This window comes from Dasypus novemcinctus, chromosome 3 (assembly GCF_030445035.2).
Source record: "Dasypus novemcinctus isolate mDasNov1 chromosome 3, mDasNov1.1.hap2, whole genome shotgun sequence".
Classification (NCBI taxonomy): domain Eukaryota; kingdom Metazoa; phylum Chordata; class Mammalia; order Cingulata; family Dasypodidae; genus Dasypus; species Dasypus novemcinctus.
The window spans coordinates 116,348,263-116,372,299 of NC_080675.1; the positions used below are offsets into that span (position 1 = coordinate 116,348,263).

The 24,037-nt window shown below is 39.4% G+C and overlaps 1 protein-coding gene and 1 pseudogene across 3 annotated transcripts in view; both read left to right on the plus strand.

Moving 5' to 3' along the window:
* The window catches only part of TRIM69 (tripartite motif containing 69), a 73,918-nt gene that overhangs the window by 37,786 nt on the left and 12,095 nt on the right, over nt 1-24,037 (plus strand). The window contains exons 1-6 of one of the 3 annotated variants that reach the window (XM_058294098.1): nt 12,741-12,822; nt 16,064-16,540; nt 17,350-17,445; nt 19,647-19,880; nt 20,495-20,517; nt 21,073-21,197. In XM_058294098.1, the coding sequence (XP_058150081.1) occupies nt 12,784-12,822; nt 16,064-16,540; nt 17,350-17,445; nt 19,647-19,880; nt 20,495-20,517; nt 21,073-21,197 (994 nt within the window). In that variant the 5' untranslated portion in view covers nt 12,741-12,783. Of the gene's footprint in view, nt 1-12,740; nt 12,823-16,063; nt 16,541-17,349; nt 17,446-19,646; nt 19,881-20,494; nt 20,518-21,072; nt 21,198-24,037 lie in introns of those variants that run through there. The other 2 variants (XM_058294100.1, XM_058294099.2) reach the window with 2 other exon arrangements.
* On the plus strand, nt 8,941-9,519 carry LOC139438193 (COMM domain-containing protein 10 pseudogene; annotated as a pseudogene).

Genomic DNA, 24,037 nt, shown 5'->3' on the forward strand with positions numbered 1-24,037 from the left:
TCAAGCTTTGGGTGTTCTCAGGTTTATACAGTAGCCTGCTGAATTTTACTCACCATTAGCTGAAGTTGGTGCCCAACTGTCTCCTCCTCCCCCATTTTTGGGAAGTGGAGCTTTCAATTCAATCTCATCCTATTGTATCTTTTATTCCCATAAGATGTTACTTTTCTTTGCAGGCTTTCAAACTGTTCTTTATGCTCACCCAATGTCTTCTTAATATATTTTATCTCTTTAGCCATATTTTCCTTGAACTCCTTGAATTGATATAGGAGATTTGTGTGATTATCATTGATTAGTTGTCTTAAATTCTGTGTCTTATCTGGATTTTGGTTTGCTCCTTTGGGCCATCTCTTTCTGTTTCCTAATATGGCTTGTAATTTTTTTCTGATGTCTAGGCATCTGAATATGTTGGTGAATTTACTCTGATAGCCCGTTTCTCACTCTTGCATATTGGTTTTGTTTTATGGCTGTTCTTTGCTTTTTGGTTCAACTTATTATATGTCTTCAAAATTGCCCAGCTCAAGTTATCAAAATAGGACCAGGAACTCACTAATGGGGTGCAGTTCCACTCCAAGGGGTTTGGGAAGAGAGACACCTAAAAGCAGTTTGGGACAAGAGATACCTAAAAGTGATTTTTCTCCTTACAGTTTCCTGGCTGGCCAGCAAATAGCTCTTATGGCGAATCTTTCCATGGAGGAGTCTCTTTCAATGTCCCCTTGCCTGTGATTCTGGTCTGGCCAGAGTTAAATTCAAAGTGGGCTCTGCTGGCCAAATTCTCTGAAGAGAAACCACTCTCTGCCCTCTGCCACACCCCCCCTTTTCCCAGGGAGGAAGATGCCTGTTCCCTTCTCAGTTGGCTGCTGTGATCCATGGGTTTTATCCAGGCTGTTTGCCTTGAATGTGGTGGATGGGTGCCAGTGCGGTCTGTGGGGGTTAGCAACTCATGGCTTTCATTTCAGCTTCTTCATTTCTCTTTCCCATCCTGGAGGATGCACAGCACTCTCCTGGTCTGCAGATCTCCAAAACATCTCCCTTGGATAGCTTTTTCCCCTTCCTCCATTGTTTTGTGAGCTGAGCCCTGGCTACATATTCCAATGCCATCTTGTATCTTATATGTTTTTTGGTCCTCAATTTTGCCATTACTCTGTTGTGATTAATTGATTTTTTCTAGTGTATTCTTTTGATCTCCTTCTTATTTTTTCTGTATTAAAAAAAATTTTTTTTAACCTAGTGATTACTTCGGGGATTCAAGTAACAGCTTAACTTTATAATACTCAAGTTTGAATTAAGTACCAACTTAGTTTCGATAGTGGACAAAACTCTATTGCTTTATGCTCCATGCCCTTAATGTTGTCACAAATTACATATTTATTCATTGTGTCCCCATTAGCATAGATTTATAATCATTGCTTTATGCATTTGTCTTTTAAATTACTTAGGAAAAAAAAGAGGCATTACAAGCTTTTCATCTTTAGCTACATAGCTACATTGTTGTTCTTCAAGTTACTTTCTAGTGTCCTTTGATTTCAGCCTGGAGAAGTCCCTATAGCATTTTGTGTACAGCAGATGTACTAATGATGAATTTCTTCAGTTTTTATCTGAAAATGTTTCAATTTCTCCTTCATTTTATTATTTTAATATATTTTTATTTGTCTATCATTTATACATGAAAATACATAAATGGTAAGTGTATGGTAAATGTTGTAAACTTAGAAAATAAATATGCATAACATTTTACAGGGATCCCATACATCACCCCTCCACCAAAAAATCTTTCTTTATTGTAAAACATTTGTTACAAACTATGCAAGAGCAGCATCAAAATATTTCTACTAAATATAGGCCATATCTTACTTTTGGTGTATTTTCCCCAGCCCACCCTATTATTTTTTAAAAATATATTTTTATTACAGAGATTGTGAACTTACAAAACAGTCATGCACATGAATAGAATTCCTATACAACATCCCATTCACCAGCACACCACAGGGCGCTGGAATATTTGTTACAGATTATGAAATAATATCTTCAGATTTTACCAACCATGGTCCATAGCATACATTTAGCACACTTTCTCCATACCCTCCCATTATCAACACAGAACATCTTTGTCATTGATGCAAGAATATTACAGTACTGCTCTTAATCAGTCCATAGCTCACAGCATTGTATTTTTCCCATGCTTCTCCACATTCTCACTACCTTGCAATAATGATGTATATCTGCTCTAGCTCACAAAAGGACATGCTTGTATCTGTACCATCAACAATAATTCTCTTCTGCCTCTGAGTTCATTGTCCTATTCAGTCCCTAGATTATTCTCTAGATTTCTTTCAATTGACATTTACATCCCTAGACTATCGCTTTCAGCCACAATCCCATTTATAAACCAGCTGCTACTCACTTTAATGTGTTGCCATCAACTCTATCCATTTCCACAGTTTTAAAGTCAAGTTAATTAAAACTTCTACATACATTAAGCATCAATAGTTCTTCTCAACGCCCCCCTCTTATCTCCTAATAACCTATACTCTAGGTTTGAACTCCATGCATTTATTCTTTGTATTTAGTTCATATCAATATTTATCCATGCAATGTTTATCCTTTTGTGTCTGTCTTACTTAACTTAGCATAATGTCCTCAAGATTCATCTATGTTATCATATATGTCCCAATTTAATTTCTTCTTACTGCAGCATAGTATTCCATCATATGTGTATACCACATTTTGTTTATCCATTCATTGGGTGATAGACACTTGTGTTGTTTCCAGCTTTTGGTAATTGTGAATAATGCTGCTATGATGTCTGTGGGTGCAGAAGTCTTTTTGTGTCACAATTTTCAGTTTTTCTTGATATATTCCTAGTAGAGGAATTGCTGTATCATATGGCAGCTTCTCTGGTAGAGGAACTGTCTTCCACAGAGGCTGCACATTTTACAATCCCACCAACAATGAAGGAGTGTTTCTGTTTCTCCACATCCTCTACAGCACTTGTTTTCTGTTCGTTTGTTTTTAAAATAATGGCCATTCTATGTGGTGTGAGATGATATCTCATCATTTTTAATTTGCAGTGAATCTCTTGCAGACAGCATATAGATGGTTCATAGTTTCTTATATATTCTTCCAGTTTGTGTCTTTTGACTGGGGAGTTTAATCCATTAACATCCAATGTTATTATTGTAAAGGCAGTTCTTATTTCACCCATTTTGACCTTTGGGTTTTATCTCTCATATTTTATTTTCACCACTCTTATCGTCAATGATACAAATTTCATTTCTAGGCTCTCTTTCTAGCCTCTCTCACCTGTCTTTTCTTTTCAGACTCCAATACTCCCTTTAGTATTTCCTGAAAAACCAGTCTGTTATAAACTCAGTTTCTGTTTATCTGTGAATATTTTAAACTTGCCCTCATTTTTGAAAGACAGTCTTGCCAGATATAAGATTCTTAGTTGGCAGTTTTTCTCTTGCAGTATCTAAAACATACCATACCACTGTCTCCATGGTTTCTGATGAGAAATTGGCACTTAATCTTATTGGGTATCCCTTACATGTTATGCATTGCTTGTTTCTTGCTGCTTTTAAAATTCTCTCTTTGTCTTTGGCATTTGACATTCTGAATAATACGTGTCTTGGAGTTGGTCTATTTGGATTTATTTGTTTTGTATTTATTTATTATTATTATTTGGATTTATTTGGACGGGAGTACGTTGTCCTTCTTGGACATGGATATCTATGTCCTTCAATAGGGTTGGGAAATTTTCCTCCATTATTTCTTTACATGTTCTTTCTGCCCTGTTTCCCTTCTCTTCTCCTTCTGGGACACCCATGACATGTATGTTTGCATGCCTCTTGCTGTCATGTAGTTCCCTGAGACCTTGCTCAATTTTTTCCATTCTTTTCTTTATCAGTTCTTTTGAATGTTTGCTGTCAGAGGCCATGTTTTCAAGCTCACTGATCCTTTCTTCTGCCTCCTCAAATCTGCTGGTTTATGCCTCCAGTGTATTTTTCATTTCATTTGTTGCATCTTTCATTCTCATAAGATCTGCTATTTTTCTATGTATGCTTTCAAGTTCTTCTTTGTTCTCACCCAGTGTCTTAACATCCTTAATCTCTTTTACCATCTCATTTAATTTTTAAGGAGATTTATTTGAAAATCTATGATTAGTTGTTGTCTCAACTCCTTTATGTCACCTGAAGGTTTATCTTGTTCCTTTAGCTGGGCCATATCTTCCTGTTTCTTGGTATGTATTGTAATTTTTTTTGTTGGTGTCTTGGCATCTGGCTTACTAGACGTTTCTAGTCTTGGTGGAGTTACTCTCTTTAGTTTAGGACTTTCTTGCCTTTTCTCCCTTGCTGGTTGTATAGTAGGAGCCAAGGATGTAGATGGTGCTTTAAGCTGTGGAAGCTGAAGCTGCTCATGTTGCCCCAGGAGTTGATGAAGCTTCTCCTACCTTTCTCCTCTGCCAGACTTAGGGACAGAGCCACAGCCATGTGTAATAATCCAAGTTTTGTAAGTAAGACTGTCTGTAGTTGCTCTTCATCAGAGCAACTAATGAAGCCTCACACCTGTTCCTCCCCTATCTGGGGTGGGGATGGAGCTGCATATGTGGGCAGCAGTCTATGCTGTGTGGGTCCAAAATGATTGCAGTTGCCCAGGTAGACTGACATGGCATTGGTCTCCTCTCCTTGCTGGTGTTGGGGATGGACCCTCTGAAGTGCCCAGTAATCTAATATGTGTGGGCTGAATATGCCTACAGTTTCCCTGAGAGGCCATTAGAATACTGTCCCTTCTGCCCTTCAGAGGGTGAAAATGGAACCACAGGCACCCAACAGTTCATTCTGTGTAGGCCAAAAGTACCTGCTTTTTCCTGGAGAAATTTAGGAAACACCAAGCCCCTCCTACCCTATTGTGTGTAGGGGGTGCCCAACAGTTCAGTCCCTGTAGGCCAAAAGTACCCACTCTTGCCCAGAGAGGCTGTGGAGACACCAGACCCCTCCTATCCTATTGGGGGTGGGGGTGGATCCACAGGCATCCAGCAGTCCAGACTATGCAGGCTGAAAGTGCCTGACATTGCCCAGAGAGGCTGAGGAAACATAAGTCCCCTCCTTTCATATTGGGGGTTGGGGGCAGATCCACAAGTACCCACCAGTCAAAAGTGCCTGCTATTGCCCAGAAAGGTTAAGGAAACCCAACTCCCCTCTTATCCCAGCTGGGGGTGGTGATGGAGCTATAGGTGTCTGACTCTTCAGTCTGTGTAGACCAAAAGCACCTGCAGTTACCCAGGGAGGCTGGGGACACACAGTCCCTCTCTATAGGGGGTGGGGGTGGAGTCAGAGGCACGCAACAGTTGAGTTTGTGCAGGCCAAAAGCATATGCAGTTGCCCTGAGAGGCTAAGGAAACACCAGCCCCCTCCTATCCTATGGGGGGTGGGGAGCAGAGGTGGAGATGGAATCAAAGGTGCTCAACAAACTAGTTCATGTGAGCTGAAAATGCCTGCAGTTGCCTGGAGAGGCTGAGAAAACACAGCTCCTCTCCTATCCTGTTAGAGTATAGGGATGAAGCCCCAGGTGTCCGACTATTTAGTCTGTGCTGGCTGAAAGCACCTGCAGTTACCTGGAGAGGCTGGAGCAGTTCCCACCCACTTCCTCACTGCTGGAGGTGCGGATGGAACCTAGGCTAGGGCCACAATCCGATCTGGGTGGAAAGAAGCCAGTCCTTAACTTCACTGTGATTTTCAGTCAGCCCTATTTCCTCTCATGCTGGGGGCAGAGTCAAAATGGCAGCTAATGGCCTCTTTCTGACTTGGAAAGGTTCAAACTTTAGCTGTTCTTAGGACCATACTTTAGCAAGTATTAGTTTACTAATCAATAGCTAAAGTCAGTGGCCAACTCTCTCCTCCTCCCCCATTTATGGGAAATGGAGCTTCTAACTCCAGCCATGGAATAGCTCCTGAGACATCTTGAGCCTCCAGTGAAAGATGGGCACCAGCCTCTGTGATGTGGCCTGCAATTTTCCATATAGAGGCTGGTGCAGGCCCCCCCAGCTTTCTCTCTCCAGAGGTGGGGCTGGGATTTAGGTTAGAGGTGCAATCTGATCCAGGTGGAAAGAAGCTGGTCCCTACCTTCACTGTGATTTTCCATCAGCCCAGTTTCCCCTCATGCTGGGGATGAGTTAAAATGGCAGCTACCAGCCTCTTTCTGATATGGATAGGTTTAAACTTTAGCTATTCTTAGAATTATACCCCAGGCAGCTGAATCCACCAATCAGCAAGTGAAGTCAGTGGGAAGCCATCTTTTCCTTCCCTGTTCCCAGAAAATGGAGCCTCCAACTGCAGCGATGGAATAGCTTCTGAGGCAACTTGCCCTACTCAAGAATCTTTTCTGCAGATGGGAAGTCTCCTCCTTCCATACCTTCAAGGATGTTGCAGGATGCTCTTCTGGTCTCCTGGGGTCCATGAACAGGTGCTTTAGATAGCTCTGGGTGATTACTAACTGCCCTGTAGGACAAGCTGAATCTTGGAGCGCCATACTCTGCCTCCATCTTGCCCATCGCCTCTCCTTCATTTTTGAGGCATAGTTTCCTTGGATACAGAATTCTTAATGAACCATTTTTCCCCTTAATTTCAGTACTTTGTATATATCATCCCACTGCCTTTTGTCTTTAATAGTTTTTTAATGGAAATGGGTGAATAATCTTGAAGATACCAATCACTTCTCTCTTACAGTTTTCAAGATTATCTCTTATTCTTTGGGTTTCAACAATTTGACTACAATGTGTCTTGGTGTGGATATATTTGAGTTTATCTTGCCTGGGATTCATTGAGCCTGGGTGTGCAGATTTATGTCTTTCATCAAATTTGTGAAGTTTTAAGCTATTATTTCCACAGACATACTTTCAGCGCCTTTCTCTTTCTTCTCCATCTCCCATTATAGATATCTTGTTATTCTTGATTGTTTCCCAAGGTTTCATAGCTTTATTCATTTTCCTTAATACTTTCCTCTTTCTGCTCCTTACACTGGATAATCTCATTTGACTTGTTTTCAAGTTTGTAGATTCTTCCTTCAGCCTGCTTACTCTGCTGTTGAACCCATCTAGATAATTTTTCATTTTAGTTATACTTTTCAGCTCAAGAATTTTTATTCCCTCTTCTCCTTCTTCTTAAAATAATTTCTATCCCTTTATTGATATTCTCTACTTGGTAAGTCATCATTTTCCTGGTTTCCTGTGGTTCTTTGTCCATGATTTCCTTTAGCTCTGTACACATTTAAAATAGTGTATTTAAAGTCTTTGATAGTAAGGCCAATACCTGGGCTTCCTCAGGTACAGTTTCCATCAATTTCTTTTTTCCTGTAAATGGTCCATTCTTTCTTGTTCTTTTGCTTTCCTTTTATTATTTTTTTTTAAACTGGTCATTTTAAATATTTTAAACTGGCAACTCAGGAAATCAGATTCTCTCTTTTCCCAGGGTTTCTTGTTGCTGCTTGCTGTGGGTTGTTGTTTGTTTAATGTCTCCTAAAAACTAATTTTGTAAAGTCTGGATTCTTCCTCGTGTGTGGTCATTAAAGTCTATAATTTGTTTGCTTAGTGATCAGCTAGAATATCGATTGAATTTTCTTATTATCTGGAGCCAAGGAAAGACACAAGGAAGAAAAGAATAAGAAAAAAGAAGAGGAGAATTGGAGGGCAGCAGATTTGGCTTAATGGATAGAGCATCCACCTACCACATGGGACATCCAGGGTTCAAACCCAGGGCCTCCTGACCTGTGTGATGACCTGGCCCATGCACAGTGCTGATGCACGCAAGGAGTGCTGTGCCACATAGGGGTGTCTCCTGTGTAGGGGAGCCCCACGTGCAAGGAGTGTGCCCCATAAGGAGAGCCACCCAGTGTGAAAAAGTGCAGCCTGCCCAGGAGCGGCACCGTACACATGGAGAGCTGATGCAGCAAGATGATGCAACAAAAAGAGACACAGATTCCCAGTGCTGCTGACAAGACTATAAGTGGGCACAGAAGAACACACAGCAAAGGGACACAGAGAGCAGACAACTGGGTGGGGGGTGGGGAAGGGGAGAGAAAAAAATAAAAATAAGTCTTAAAAAAAAAGAATTGGAAAAGAAAAAGAGAAAAATAAAAGAAAACTAAAAAAATACTCTTTCAGGTTTTGATGATTGATAGTTGAGGAACTCCTTGGATGTTTAGCCTGGCCATTTACAACCTTGTCTTAGCCATTACTTCCTGCTTGTGTGGAGTCTGAAGATGAGCCACACATGAAATCTTAGGTTCTTCTTTGGCTTTTTCTGAACATGCAACAAACCCTGGGCATACATGTGGCCTTCTCAATTCCCCAACATATGCAGGACCTTTTCAAAGTCTTTATTTCCCTTACATATATCCATTCCAAACTTCTTCCTTGCCAGGCTTTTCAGTCTGTCTATTTTGTCCCATCTGTTATCTCATGCCCCAGGTTGCTTCAGCCAATACTTTTGCCTTAATTGCCTTCTTAAAAAGCCACATGGGAAGCTGCCCTGCACTGTGAATGATCCATGTCAGTGAAGTAAAGGCAAGCCCTTGTGCTGATCCTAGAGGAAAGTGCCAGACAGGCTGGAACATACAACCATAATTCTTTGTGAATAAGGTCTGTATTACTCTTTTTTGCAATAGCAGCCTGCATCACGAGTACAGCTGCCACTGGGGAGTAGAGATTGGTAGGCAGATGATTTAAATAAACTTTCCCTTGATTGCTTTAAATTTTTACTAGATTCCAATGTTCTACAAAAGTTGGTTCTGACAGTTTTTGCCACCTTATTAGTTTTTTTTGTGCAGAGATGGAGTTTCCCTACTCTGCCATTTTTGGTGACATCAGTCCTGACTTCAAATTTTTTCTCTACCACATTTAGTATTAAAATCATAATTTAGGAGTTGTCTGGTGAAGAAACTGTGAGGATGGTGGTGTCCTCACGACTGATCCTGTGGGAGAGCTCCAGCATGAAAAATGAAGAGTCACTGATAAATGCAATAGACATAGGAAGATTTCTATGATTGCTCACCTGAATTCTTCAAAAACTCCACCTGAAGGCTGGGAGCTTTTTCAGTGAAGAAGAGGAAGAAAAACTTCAAGCTGCATTTTCTCTAGAGAAGCAAGAGTTTCACCTAGTTCTTGAAATAATATCATTAATTTCACAACATGAAGCCAGCTTTGCAGAAGCAGATAAAGAACATTAATCTTAGACAAGACCGAGTCAATGCTTGGTCTACCATGGGTCAAGAAACAGTTGAAAAGTCCAGGCAGAGGATTCTGGCTCTCACAAGCTAGAGACAGTTGGATGGGAGCTTAACCTTCAAATGGTTCACTCCACTCAAGCAAATCTAAAATATTCTCAAGTTGTGTTACAACTAGGAGTGAGCAATGAAGGTTCAAAGAGCCTGGAGAAAGTTCTTATAGAATTCAGTCACAAGGAGTTGTTTGATTTCTATAACAAGTTAGAGACCATACAAGCACAGCTGGTGGTTCCCTGCTTTTGAAGATTGGTTTCTCCATCACACTCCTGCCAGCTCATTATATTGCCTTAACAACAGACTGCCAAATTGGTTTTCTGAAGGATTCAGTGGCTCTCTTCCTATAAATTATATGGGCTATTTCTTCTTAGACAAATAACAGCCAAGGGAGATCACTGTTAAGAATGCTGAAGTTCTGATATACTTTCTCTAGTTCTGTGAGCCAACAATTGTTAAGAACACTTTGACCCAAAAGGAAATAAGAGTGACTATCATATTTTTATAGACTTGTTGCTGCTTTGTCTGACCTGTTTATTTTCCACATGCTTGTTAGCATGATGTATCAAGATACAAGGCATAATACAGTTCTGTATCTTAGCAGAATACAGAACTTCAGTAATTACATTAGTAAAAGTAAGAAAGCAGCTACATGCAATCTAATACATTATGGTATTTTTCATTGGATATAATGAGTATATTTTGCTTGGGAAATAATATAGGAAAGAAATTTATAATAGAGCTAGTGGTATTATATTGTTTGAGTGTGAGCTTCTCTTTCAATTTTAATTTTTTCCATGCATTTAATGATTTAATAACAGACCAGATTTTATGTGCTTATCTTTAGTACCGCAAATTAATAATGGTTCACTTCAAAGTATGGGATACATTCAGATCATGAATAAAAACAATTGTAATGAGTGTTAAATGAAATTTCAATAGTTACTCTTTACATTTTCTTCCTGTATACATGCTCATTGATTCTAGTCAATAATTTTTTGTGTGTGTTAGGATTGGTTGAACTAAAGTTCACAAATATTTTGTGCTATGAATATATGTAAATAATGTGAGTATACTTGCCTGTAAGAAAATAATATAAATTGAATTGTTTGTGAATGAAATATCTGTCCTTCTATACTATTTCCAGAGAAAGAGATTTATTCAAATATGACTCATGACTGGACTTTGATTTCAGAAGTGACCAATAGGGGAGCAGACTTGGCCCAATGGATAGGGCATCCACTTACCACATGGGAGGTCCTTGGTTCAAACCCCGGGCCTCCTTGACCTGTGTGGAGCTGGCCCTTGCGCAGTGCTGATGCGCGCAAGGAGTGCTGAGCCACGCAGGAATGTCCCCCATGTAGGGGAGCCCCATGCGCAAGGAGTGTGCCCCGTAAGGAGAGCCACCCAGTGTGAAAGAAAGTGCAGCCTGCCCAAGAATGGCGCCACATACACGGAGAGCTGACACAAGATGATGGAACAAAAAGAAACACAGATTCCTGGTGCCACTGATAAGGATAGAAGCGGTCACAGAAGAACACACAGCGAATGAACACAGAGACCAGACAACTGGGGGGGGGAGGGGAAATAAAAATAAATAAATAAATAAATCTTAAAAAAAAAAAAAAAAGAAGTGGCCAGTAGTTAAAAAAACATTGACATGGAATCATGCTCTTTATATCAGGTAGCTGGGTAATACAAGTGTTAAATGCCTCCCAAATAAATGTTCCATATGTAGAATCTGTGCCCATAAAAAAAAAAATTGAGTGATTAAGGCCTCTGTGGAGGACAGTTTGGCAGTTCATCAGTGTGCTAAATATAGAACTGCCATACGAACCAGCAATCCTGTTATTAGGAATATATTCAGAAGAACTGAAAGCAAAGACATGAACAGACAAATGCATATCAATGTTCATAGCGGCATTATTCACAGTTGCTGAAAGATGGAAACAACTCAAGTGTCTACCACCCAATGAATTGATAAACAAAACTGATATATAGATACAATGGAACACTATTCAGCTATAATAAAAAATGAACTTGAGATGCCTATGACAACATGAATGAACTTTGAGGACATTATTTCGAGTGAAATAAGCCAAATATGAAAGGACAAATATTGTATGGTCTCACTAATATGAACTAAATACGATGAGGTGGAGCTGATGCTGAAGGTACGTAGAATGTTTAATAAGGGGGATTGTAAATGTGGGGAAATGGTTAGAGTTGATGGTAACACATTACAGTGAGTATAATCAACACTGCTGATTTATAAATCTGATTTGTGGCTGAAAGGGGTAGTGTAGAGAGGTTAATGAAGAAAGCTATAGGATAATCTCGCGACTGTATAACAGTGAATTCAGTGGTGGATGATGATTGTGGTTAATAGTACAAATACAAGAATGTTCCTCTATTGCAAGGTGTTAAGACTATGGAGATACATGGGAAAAGCATAACTAATATAATGTATAGACTATAGTTAACAATAATATTGAAATATTTTTACAGTAAGGGCAAAGAAGGTACTATAGCAATACTGAGTCAATAACAGGGAGGGGGTTTATAAGGGGATATGGGATTTTTCCTTTTGGAGTAATGAAAACGTTCTGAAATGGACTGAGCTGATGACAGCACAACTCCATGATGAAACTGAGAGCCACTGAGTACATACTTTGGATGGCTGTACGTGGCAGCAGACTGCATAACACAGTGAACCTCATGGCGAATGATGAACTGTGGTTACAGTACAAATATGAGAACATTCTGTCATGAACTATAACAAATATACAATACTAATACATGGTATTAACAATAGGATGGTTTGTAGCTTATGTAAGCTATGGACAATAGGTAGTAGTAATATTATGATGATGTTCTTTCATCATTCATAACAAATGTGTAGAAGAGTGTAAGGTGTTGGTAGTGGGGTGATATATGAGAATCCTGTATGGTATGCAGGATTGTTTTATTAACTCACAACTTCTCAAAAAAAAAGGAAAGTGTTAAAATGCCAAAGAAGTTAAGAATTGCTAGATATTATGTATAAGTCTGGATAATGTATATACCTTTACATATCAATATTATTGCTATCATTTTTGTCATAGCAGGGTTTTAACTCTGCCATAAAAAAAATTAGTGCTTAAGCATGCTTCGTTCAGGTGAGGAGATAAAATGAACCTGGCAGTTGTTAAAGCCCCAGTTCAGTGCTCCTCTGTAGAAAAGTGTTTAATGATTACCATCTCATCCATTTTAATCATTCAGTTTAGCCCTTTGCCTGACTATCCACACCACTCCTATTTCATTGGTTGATATTCTTAAAGTTCATCTGAACACTCTACTGGCTGACAAAATTGAAATTCCAAATGGGTTCAGAAATACATGTAAAGAAAATATTTTTCTGAGTTTTCATCTCAAAATGGGGGATGAATAGGAAATACTATGTGTTAATAATTATAACTTTTACTTGGTTCAGCAAATTAGGACTTGGACACATAGGTCTACCCAGCATAGCAGATGACATCATATATGCTGACTCCAGAGATCCTCTTGATGGTAAAGTTTGGATTATGGAAATCACTGAGAGCCTGGGTCCTAATTGGGCTATTGGGGAAAAAAAAAATCTTTCCTACACTTTTTTCTTCTTTTTCTCTTCCTTCTCTTTTTTACAACTTTTTACTCTTGTTTTGTGGTCCTTAACTTCAGGGATAGCCTTACACATAGAGAGGTGGTCATGTAAATTATATAATTAAAGAATAGACAGGAAAGCAACCTCTAAAATAAATTTTGTATACAAAGCCTGAAATTTTGTGAATTGAAATATATTACTTTGGATTACCAGTTCAAGATGGCACACTCCATGTATTTGTCCTCCCTCTTAAAATGCCACAGGAATTTCATAAGTATATATAAAAAAGAAATAAAAAACGGTGCTAGAACACAGGAGATAATGCCAGCAGTGGACCAAAAACACTGAAGGATATTTGGAGGATAAAAAGAAGATGGGATTTGACTGTACAGAACCAAACAGCTCAACACTAGGAAAAGAGAAGACTGCTGAGTAATTGAGTACTAGGTCCTAACAACTCTGTAATAAACTGAGACAGCTGTTCTTGCAACAGGATGAGGCTAGGAAAGATCAGCTGAGAATCAATTGAAAGACTGGCAGAGAAGGGCTAGTTCCTGGTTCTGTATACCCTGCCTTTGGTATTGGACCCAGGTATGGCTGGCAAGAATATCTCTCTAAATAAAGCAGGGGTATGCTGCTGAGGGCAGGGAGAGAGGGCATTTTCAGACTTGGCATTGTCCTAAATGATATTGCAGGGACAGATGCTGGACATTATATATTAAAAAAAAAAAAAAGGAAAAAGGGTAAGGTAAAGTAATTTATCTGGGATGCTTAGCATAGTATGTGGCATTTGGTTAGAACTTAATAAATGTGAGATGGTAATTACTGTATAATAAAAAGAACCTTGTTATTATATTGAAAAAAAAAAGCCATCCTGATTGGGCTGGGCCATACTTTAACTGAAGTACCCTCATCAAAAGGTCCTACTTACAACAGAATGGATTAAATTTTATTTTATTTTTTTTTATTTCTCTCCCCTTCCCCCTCCCCCCCAGTTGTCTGCTCTGTGTGTCCATTCGCTGTGTGTTCTTGTGTCTGCTTCCATTCTTGTCAGCGGCATGGGAATCTGTGTCTCTCTTTTTGTTGAATCATCTTGCTGCGTCAGCTCTCCATGTGTGCGGTGCCAATCCTGGGCAGGCTGGACTTTTCTTTCATGCTGGGAAGCTCTCCTTACAGGGCGCACTCCTTGCTCATGGGACTCGCCTACATGGGGGACACCCCTGTGTGGCAGGGCCCTCCTTGTGCGCATCAGCACTGCACATGGGCCAGTTCCACACGGGTCAAGGAGGTCCTGGGTTTGAACTGCGGACCTCCCATGTGGTAGGCGAACGCTCTATCTGTTGAGCCAAGTCCGCTTCCCTGGATTAAATTTAAAAACATGTTTTTCTGGAATACATACAGCTTAAAATTACCACAGTAGTAATCTCAGGAGTAGGGGAGAGGAATGAAGGTAGTAGCAGGTATGTGGAGGGCTTCTGGGGTAGCTGGCATGGTTATCTCTTATTATATCTTTTAATAGTTTTCATCCATTAATAACTCAATAAGATGTATTTCTTCTATGATGCTTTCTGCATTTGTGCTACATTTAAAAACAGAAGGTTTTAAAAAATAATTAAGAACTTTCGTTCATTAAAAGATCTCATTAAGAAAGTGAAAATGCAACACAGAGTGAAAATAGGTATTTGCAATACATATATATGACAAAGGACACATATCCAAAATATACAAACTCCTCTGAGTAAGTAAAACAAGACAGACATTCAACAATAAAATGTTTGACTTGAAAAGGCACTTCACAGAAAAGGGAAATCTAAATGGCCAATTATGATATGAAAAGGGGCCCAACATGTATAGTCATCAGTAGAATACAAATTAATGCCTTAATGCCAGATCCATCATACCCATCAGAATGGCTAAAGTGAGTATTCCAATACCAAGTTTTGACAAGAATATAGGACAATACTGAAACAACCACTTGGAAAACAGTTTGGCAATATCTAAGCTAAATATATGCCAATCCTATGACCCACTCCCAGGTATTTATAAAACATATATGCATAATCATATTTACCAAAGAACATGTAAAAGAATGTTCTTAACAAAACTATAATAGCCCCAAACTGGTAATAACAGTAGAATGGAGAAATAAATTATGGTATATTCACAATGAAATACTATACAGCAATAAGATTTACTGAACTTTAATTATATAAATAATATGGACAAATCTCACAAACATAATATTGAACAAAAGAAGCCAGCAACCAAAGAATATGTATTGCATGTTTGCATTTATAATCAAGTTCATATACAGGCAAAACTAATAGATGGTGTTAGAAGTCAGGATAGGGGTCAACCTTGGTGAGGGAGTGGTGGCTCGAACCAGGCATATGGTAGAGCTTCTGGGATGCTGATAATGTTCAGTTTCTTGGTCAGAGTGATGGTTGCTCAGATGTGTTTATTTTGTGAAAAAGTTATTGAGCTATACACTTACGATTCTGTTCATACATTATCTCTGTAATGTTTTGTTTTGTTTTTTCTATTTGGTTGCATTATTGTCTTTTGGTGTGTCTCTTTGCTGTGTGGGAGCCTGTGCCTCACTATGCAGGTCTGGGATGCCTTTTTTCTTTTTTTACCAGGAGGTCCTGGGGATTGAACCTGGGTCCTCCATATGGTAGACAGGAGCTCAATTGCATGAGCCACAGCTGTTTGCCTGTAATGGGTTTATAAAAAAGGAAAGGGAAGGGCCTGGATTGTTGATGATATGCTACTGGCTGAGGAATTGGATTGATCTTCCAATTCTGTGTACATGATTTCTAGAAAAAATAAGTTTAACAACTACTAGAATGAAGTTGAAAGTAAAACTTCCAAGTGATACATGGGAAAAATGTGTAGAGGAAGGGATGTACATCAAAATTTATTTCCTTGATTGAATACTCTCTATTCCTCTTAGTTCTCTACTAAAGTTCAAATAGTGTTGGGAATAGAAATAAACTATGATGTTACAAAATGCTAAGTTTATTGGATCACTTTCAAAGGAGAGGAGATTATGGTGCTTTTCTCTGGCTGCACCAAATTTCAGCTCCTTTTGGAGTGAGGCACACTGTTCTGGAATGCCAAAATGGGCAGTGAAAAAGGGAAACTCATTTTAGCTCTTCTTTTCCAAAGGTATCCAGTAATTCCTCCTCCAACATTGATCCAGGAAACTATGTTGAAGTGAATGATTCAATCACCCAAATACCCTCTAAGTTGCAAATACAAGATATCACTAAGGAGCTGCACTGTGCACTGTGTCATGATTGGTTTTGCGATCCACTGATGCTAAGCTGTGGCCACAACTTCTGTCAGTCCTGTATCCAAAACTTTTGGACACAGCAAGCAAAGGAAACATTCTGTCCTGAGTGTCAGATGCTATGTCAATATAGCAACTGTACATTCAACCTTGTACTGGAAAAGCTGGTAGAGAAGATTAGGAAACTCCCCCTACTCAAGGGCCATCCACAATGCCCAGAGCATGGTGAGAACCTGAAACTGTTCAGTAAGCTGGATGGAAAACTGATCTGCTTTCAATGCAAGGATGCTCGTTTGTCTGTGGGACAGTCTAAGGAGTTTCTACAGATCTCAGAGGCTGTTCATTTCTTCACGGTGGGTAAGCCCTGGGTCTTGAGTAATTCTTTGAGAAAGCTGGAGAAAAAACTTTTGATTAGAGATTCTTCTGTCTTCCAAGTCCATCCCTTTATTCAAATGATAGTTAGAAAGCTCAGAGTACTCAGAAAACACAACATATCTTGCTTTCTCTAGAGTGGCTGCATAGGAAAGGGGAAGTAGAGAAGCTCTGGCCTACTCCCTCAATCAAATATTTACCTAAACCTTTCCATGAGCATACTTTACTAGGCACAGTGGAGAATATGGATGTAGAAGATACTGCTCTTGTTCTAAAAGTCTAGAAATTTAGTTGCATTAAAAATAAAACAGCAGAAGCAATATAAGATATTCTACTATTGAGAGTTAAATTCTGCCACATTAATAATTTATAAGTGTTTAGAATTTCAGAGAAAATTAGAGAGCTGAAGTAGTCATGGGAAGCCAGTGAAAGAAGGGGGTAGGACTTGAACTGGGAAGTCATTTAGATTTGCATGTGGAAAAGGATGAAACAAGTGTTCTAAGTGAGTAAAAAAAAAAGTATGGATGGTGAGAACACTGTTATTAGAGTGGAAAATGTGTACCATTACCTTCTCTAAACTCCTGTAGCTAGCAAAACTAAGTTTTCCTACTGCTTGCAATTTTCAAAAGAGATGGCAACTATGATTTGAGGGAAGAGAAAGACTCTTGCAGCAAGAGTGCTGCTTTTTTGTTTTTCCTGGCACACTGGGTCTTTGGATCCTCAATGGGTTATTCTCATGGCCCTTCATTTCCCAAGTGGGTTGTGTGTTAATTCTGTTTGGTATTGTTAGGATGAGCTTAACATCTATCAGGGTCAACTGGAGGCAACTTTGAAGGAGCTTCAGTCCTTGAGGAACATGCAGAAGGATGCTATCGCTGCTTACAAGGTGAGGAGCAGGGTAAGGGGTGATGAGATAGAAATGGACTATATCCTCTTATAACATCAAATATGTGGGTAAAGGTGGCTATACATCTATTATCAATCTCACTAAATGATACCCAGGCTGAAAAAGAATATGGAAGTGAAGTTCCCAATAACTGATCTACACAGAGAGAGCAGACTGACTTTTTCCCTAATATGCTGATCCTTTGGATGGTTCAATTACTAAGAGATTGTTGTGGGGTTGTGATCTGTTTGGCCTTTCCTTTTATCTATGGCAATATCAGGAATTGCTGGAAAAATACATTGAATATTGCTATGTCCAAAGAAATATCTTTTTTTCCTTTGGGTTTACAACCAGGCTACCTCTGAACCGAGATTTCAGGTTGCTGGCTTTTCCCATATGATTTTATCTTTCTTAGCTGCCTCCAAATGGAATAAAGTGATTCCCTATACTTTCAACTTCAGCAGGATCTCTAGAACAACATTAATGGTTAGACATTTAGCGAATCTGTCCCAAGGTTGTGGGGCTAAATTGGGAGGTATATTTATTAATTTTTCTGTTGTGAAGTGATTTCTCTGGTATTTGGCACCTGGAGGAAGGAATATGCAGAGTGGGGGAAAGAACAATAGATGAATGTAATGAAGCTTCCAGAGAATCTTGTTTTTATTATAAGAGTTTATATTTCAGCTATTTTAATCAACATGCAGCATTCATTAAATCAATAAATATTTATTGTGTGGATCAGACATTATCCTAGGCTCTGGTGGTAGCAGAAACAGATGTCAATTAAATACTAAATATTCCCAAAGATAACAATAAAATAGCAACTATGATAAATGTATAACTCTCATGTCTTATGTGGAGAATGAATTGGAGAGAGGCAATGCCAAGGTCATTGGTTAGGAGGATACTGTAGTGATCCTAGAGAATGATGATGGTGTCTTGGACTAGAGAGGCAGAGGAGATGGAGAGAAATAAACAGGTTCAACATATACTTTGGAGATAAAATTTCCTGGACTTGGTGATGATTGATTAGATGTTTGAAATGAGTGGAGATGTCAAATAGACAGTCGGATATAGAAAATCAGGAGCTCAGAACTTGGTTTAGGCCAGAGATAAGAAGACTGTATACAGATGGTATTTAAAGTCATAGGAGTAGAGGATATTGCCTGGAAAGAGTACAGCAGGAGAAAGGGAAAGAGCCCAAAACAGAACATCAAGTAATTCTAAATATAGAGCTTAAGTAGAAGATGTGAAACCAACAAATAAAGTTGAGAAATAGTGGTGAGGAAGGTAGGAGGGAAATCAGAGAAGTGTGAACAAGAGGAGAGAGGGAGTTAAAATATTTTAGGAGAAGTGGGTGTAGCTCAGTGGTTCAACACCTGCTTTACATACATGAAGTCCTGGGTTCAATCCCTAGTACCTTCTAAAAAATATATTTTAAGAGGACACTTTTAATGGTTTACCATGGAATCCAAGATAGATAAGATGGGATGTGAAGACAGAAGAAGCTAATGAATAGAAATGGATAGGAAATTTCAATGAAATCCAATAATAGTTGCAATTTGGAGATTGTACAGTTGCTAGGATGATCAAATCCAAGGTGTGACTATGGCAATGCATGGATAAAGGTGGAAATCATTAGAGGTGAGAATGAGGAACTGAGAAGCCAGGATCTTAGATGGCTCATGCACAAGGCTATTGAGTCAATGAGGAAGAGAGCTCTAAGTATAATAGTTATCCATTCCAGTGCTTCCAACATTGCTCATCTCCTGCTGCTTCTATACTGTTCTAGAAGCAGAAACGGCATCCCACCATTTCTGATTTCTAGATCAAGACAGTTCTTCAAGTCTCCTTATGGCCTCAGTCTAACAGCACCATTTGGTAGATATTTGTACCTCTGGTTATGAAGGTATTATCATTTATTTTAGAAAGTGTGATTAATTCTGCCATCTTATTTAACATGGCATTGGTTACCAGCTGAGTACTGCAATAGGAACCTAAAGACCACTTTTGACCATTTCATTCTGAACTGGGAAATAGGATGAAGTCCCCCAAAGGGCTTCTTTCAGTATGGTTGATGGCTGATTCCTAGCAGCCATTTGGATGTATGTTCCTGTTATGGTATTGAGTGTTGGTGGTGTGGGTCCCCATCCCCAGCTAGTCTCAGTAATTACCATGGTGATGATCATGGAGGTTTCCAGGAAAACAAGCTACATCTGCAGCAACACATCTCCTTGGAGTTTCTAAAGCTGCATCAGTTCCTGCACAGCAAAGAAAAGGAAGTTTTAAATGATCTCCGGGAAGAGGGAAAAGTCTTGAACGAGGAGATGGAGCTGAATCTGAACCAACTTCAGGAGCAGTGTCTCCTAGCCAAGGAGATGTTGGTGAGCATCCAGGCCCGGATGGAACAGCAGAACTCCTATGACTTTCTCAAAGTGAGACCTACTTCCAACATTATTATGGGTATACTAAAATGGGAAAAAGGGTTAGAAAGGATGTAGAAGTGGCTTTTCATTGAATTCTAAAGCCAGGGGGGAAAAACCAAACTGCTCTCATGATTCTGAGATTCTCTGGGAGGAAAGCAGGAGAATCCTTGAGTCTTATGCTCAGTAGAAATCTTTACTTTCATCCTCCAACCGTTGCTATATCAAGCAAAAAGTTCTTAATTAGCCAGAGTAAGGAAAACTGACCTTGAGATTGTAATACCTACTGTGTTTTTCTTCTGAGACTATTTAGAAATATAGGTAAAAATTGCTTAACCTTAATTATTATCCTTTTAGCTTCTCTCTTGTTTCCTGTAAAAGGGAACTCTAGAAAATCTGAGCAAAGTAAGATCAGTCTATTCCAGGCTAGTCAGTGATACAAGGTATCCCCATTCAGAAAAGGAATATATAGAGGATGAGAGAAGTTGGTGGAGATGGGATGGGATCCATTCTCACAGGGGCCCAGTACTAATGATCAAATTCTTGTGGTGGCCAATACCACCAAAGAAATTTCTGGGGTTGATGAACAGGCATCTGACTTCCCTATTTCTCCTTTCTCCTTTTAGGACATCACAACTCTTTTGGATAGGTAAGTGTTTCCCTATGGTATTCTTTTTTTTTTTTTTTAAGATAGATTTATTTATTTATTTATTTATTTATTTATTTATTTATTTATTTATTTATTTCTCTCCCCTTCCCCCCCCCACCCCGGTTGTCTGTTCTCTGTGTCTCTTTGCTGCGTCTTCTTTGTCTGCTTCTGTTGTTGTAAGCGGCACAGGAATCTTTGTTTCTTTTTGTTGCGTCATCTTGTTGTGTCAGCTCTCCATGTGGGTGGCATCATTCTTAGGCAGGCTGCACTTTCTTTCATGCTGGGCAGCTCTCCTTACGGGGCGCTCTCCTTGCGCGTGGGTATCCCCTACGCGGGGGACACCCCTGCATGGCAGGGCACTCCTTGCGCGCATCAGCACTGCGCATGGGCCAGCTCCACACGGATCAAGGAGGCCCAGGGTTTGAACCACAGACCTCCCATGTGGTAGATGGACGCCCTAACCACTGGGGCAAGTCTGCCGCCTATGGTATTCTTAATACCCTTCCTTCAGTCCCCGGAGGATGTCTAAGAAAAGATGATTTATATCCCCTGCAGCTTGGAGCAAGGAATGAAGGTGCTGACACCCAGAGAGCTTATCTCCAGAAAGCTGAACCCAGGCCAGTTCAAAGGTCCTATCCAGTACATAATGTGGAGGGAAATGCAGTCCACTCTTTCTCCAGGTATCAGTAGGTAGTAGCTCTTGGTTTCTGAGGCTTCTAACTGTGTTTCTTCTGTGGGACATCTTCTGAGACCCTAATATAAATCCTGGAGCTTCTCTGCCCTAAAGAAGGAGATTTCTGGGAAAACTGTTTGTATGGAAGTAGGGCCTTTAAAGATGTCTTATGCTTGTTATTCATAACACAGAATATAACATTTTAGGAGGTTATTTAGAGATCTTCAGTGCTTCAGAAGAAAACCAATAATGTCAAAAAGGGGACTTAGTAAGAAAACTAAGTTTTTGTGTGCCTGCAGATAACCCAGGACTGAATAGGATGAAAGAAGACAATGGCATTTCAAGAACATTAAATAATATTCTAAACAAAGTTCTTTATAGAATTTATATACATTCAATATTATTATTTGTAGTTATTGATTTAACAAAAACCTCAAATCTATCCCTATAATTGACACAGAAAAAAATCAGCTTCATTGAGGTATAATTAACATACAGTAAAATTCACCAATTTTAAGTATACAATTTGATGAGTTATGACAAATATCCACACTTATATAGCATGTCCATAATCAACATATAGAACATTTCTATAACCCTCCAAAATTCTTCCATGTCTCTTTACAGTCAAGCTCTTCCTTCTTCTTCCAGACTCTAACAACTATTGACCTACAATATTTCCCTTTGGTTATTCCTTTTCTAAAATTTCATATAAAGGAATCATATAGTATGTCATTTTTTTTGTGTCTGGCTTTTGTTACTTTTAGCATAATGTATTCTGAGATTCACTCATATTGTTGCATATATCAATAGTCATTCCTTTTTATTGCTGAGTAATAATTCATTTTATGAATACATCATAAATTGTTTATTCATTCATCAATTGATGGACATTTGGGTTGTTTACAGTTTTGGGCTATTATAAATAAAGTTGCCTGAATATCTGTTTAGATATCTCTGTATTTTAATTTCTCTTAGATAAATATCTAGTTGTGGGGTTCCTGGGTTGTGTGTTATGTGTATGTTTAACCTTCTAAGAAACTGCCGGGTTTTCTTTCAACTAAAGTTTTGCATGTCTCCCTACAATGGATGAGAGTCCTAGTTGCTGTACACCTTGCCAAAACTTGTCATCTTTTAAGTTTTAGCCATTATAATAGTATCTCATTGGCTTTCTTTATTGACTAATGGTGGTGAGCATCTTTTCACGTGCTTTGTTGTCATTTGTATATCTTGGACTAAACATCCTTTGATTATTTGCCCATCTTTTTATTATTATTGAGTTATAAGGATACTAATCCTTTATCAAATGTATGTTTTTAAAATATTTTCTCTCAGTCTGTAGCTGGCCTTATTCTCTTAACAGGTCTTTCAGAGAGCAAAAGGTTTTACTTTAGTTCTTATATTTAGGTCTATGATTCATTTGGATTTAATTTTTTTATACAGTGTAAGGGAAGGATCAAGGTTATTTTTTTTCCATATGGATGCCCAATTGTTCCAGCATCATTTGTTTAAAAGAATATTCTTTTACTGCTGAAATTCCTTGGCACATTTCTCAAAAATCAGCTGAGGGAAACGGACTTTGGCCCAGTGGTTAGGGCGTCCATCTACCACATGGGAGGTCCGTGGTTCAAGCCCCGGGCCTCCTTGACTCGTGTGGAGCTGGCCCATGCGCAGTGCTGATGCGCGCAAGGAGTGCCGTGCTACACAGGGCTGTCCCCCGTGTAGGGGAGCCCCACGCGCAAGGAGTGCACCCATAAGGAGAGCCGCCCAGCGCGAAGGAGGGAGCAGCCTGCCGAGGAATGGCGCCGCCCACACTTCCCGTGCCGCTGACGACAACAGAAGCAGACAAAGAAACAAGACGCAGCAAAAAGACACAGAAAACAGACAACTGGGGGAGGGGAGGGGAATTAAATAAAATAAAAATAAATCTTTAAAAAAAAAAATCAGCTGAGTCTATTTATGGAATCTCTATTCTATTCTGTTGATCTACATGTATACACTTATACCAAGAGCATACTATCTCTTTTTTTTTTAAGATTTATTTTTTGCTTATTTCTCTCCCCTCCCCACCCCCCCAGTTGTCTGTTCTTTGTGTCCATTTTGCTGCATGTTCTTGTTTTTGTCCGCTTCTATTGTTGTCAGCAGCATGGGAATCTGTGTCTCTTTTTGTTGTGTCATCTTGCTGCGTCAACTCTCCGTGTGTGCGGCGCCATTCCTGGGCAGGGTGCACTTTCTTTTGCGCTGGGCGGCTCTCCTTATGGGGCGCACTCCTTGCGCGTGGGGATCCCCTACGCGCTTCTTGTGGGCATCAGCACTGCATGTGGGCCAGCTCCACATGGGTCAAGGAGGCCAGGGGTTTGAACCGCGGACCTCCCATGTGGTAGACAGAGGTGCTAACCACTGGGCCAAGTCCGCCTCCAAGAGCATACTATCTTGATTACTGTACCTTTATGGTAAATCTTGAATTCTGGTAGTGTGATTATCTTTTTTCCCCCCCTTTTTCAAAATTACTTAGGTTACTTTAGGCCTTTTGCATTTCCATACAAAGTTTAGAATCAGCTTGTCAATTTTTGCCAAAAAAACCCCATCTCCTGGGATATTGGCTGAGATTGCATTGACTTTAAATTTGGAGAGAACTGATATCTGAACAATATTGAGTCTTCTGATTCATGGACATGGTATATTTCTCCATTTAAACTCTTCCCACAATGTTTTGTATGTATGAGTCTTGTACATAATTTCTTTAAATTTATCCCTGAGTATTTCATGATTTTTTTTTAGGAGATACCAGGGATTGAGCCCAGGAATTGTACATGGCAAGCAGGCACTCAACCACTAAACTACATC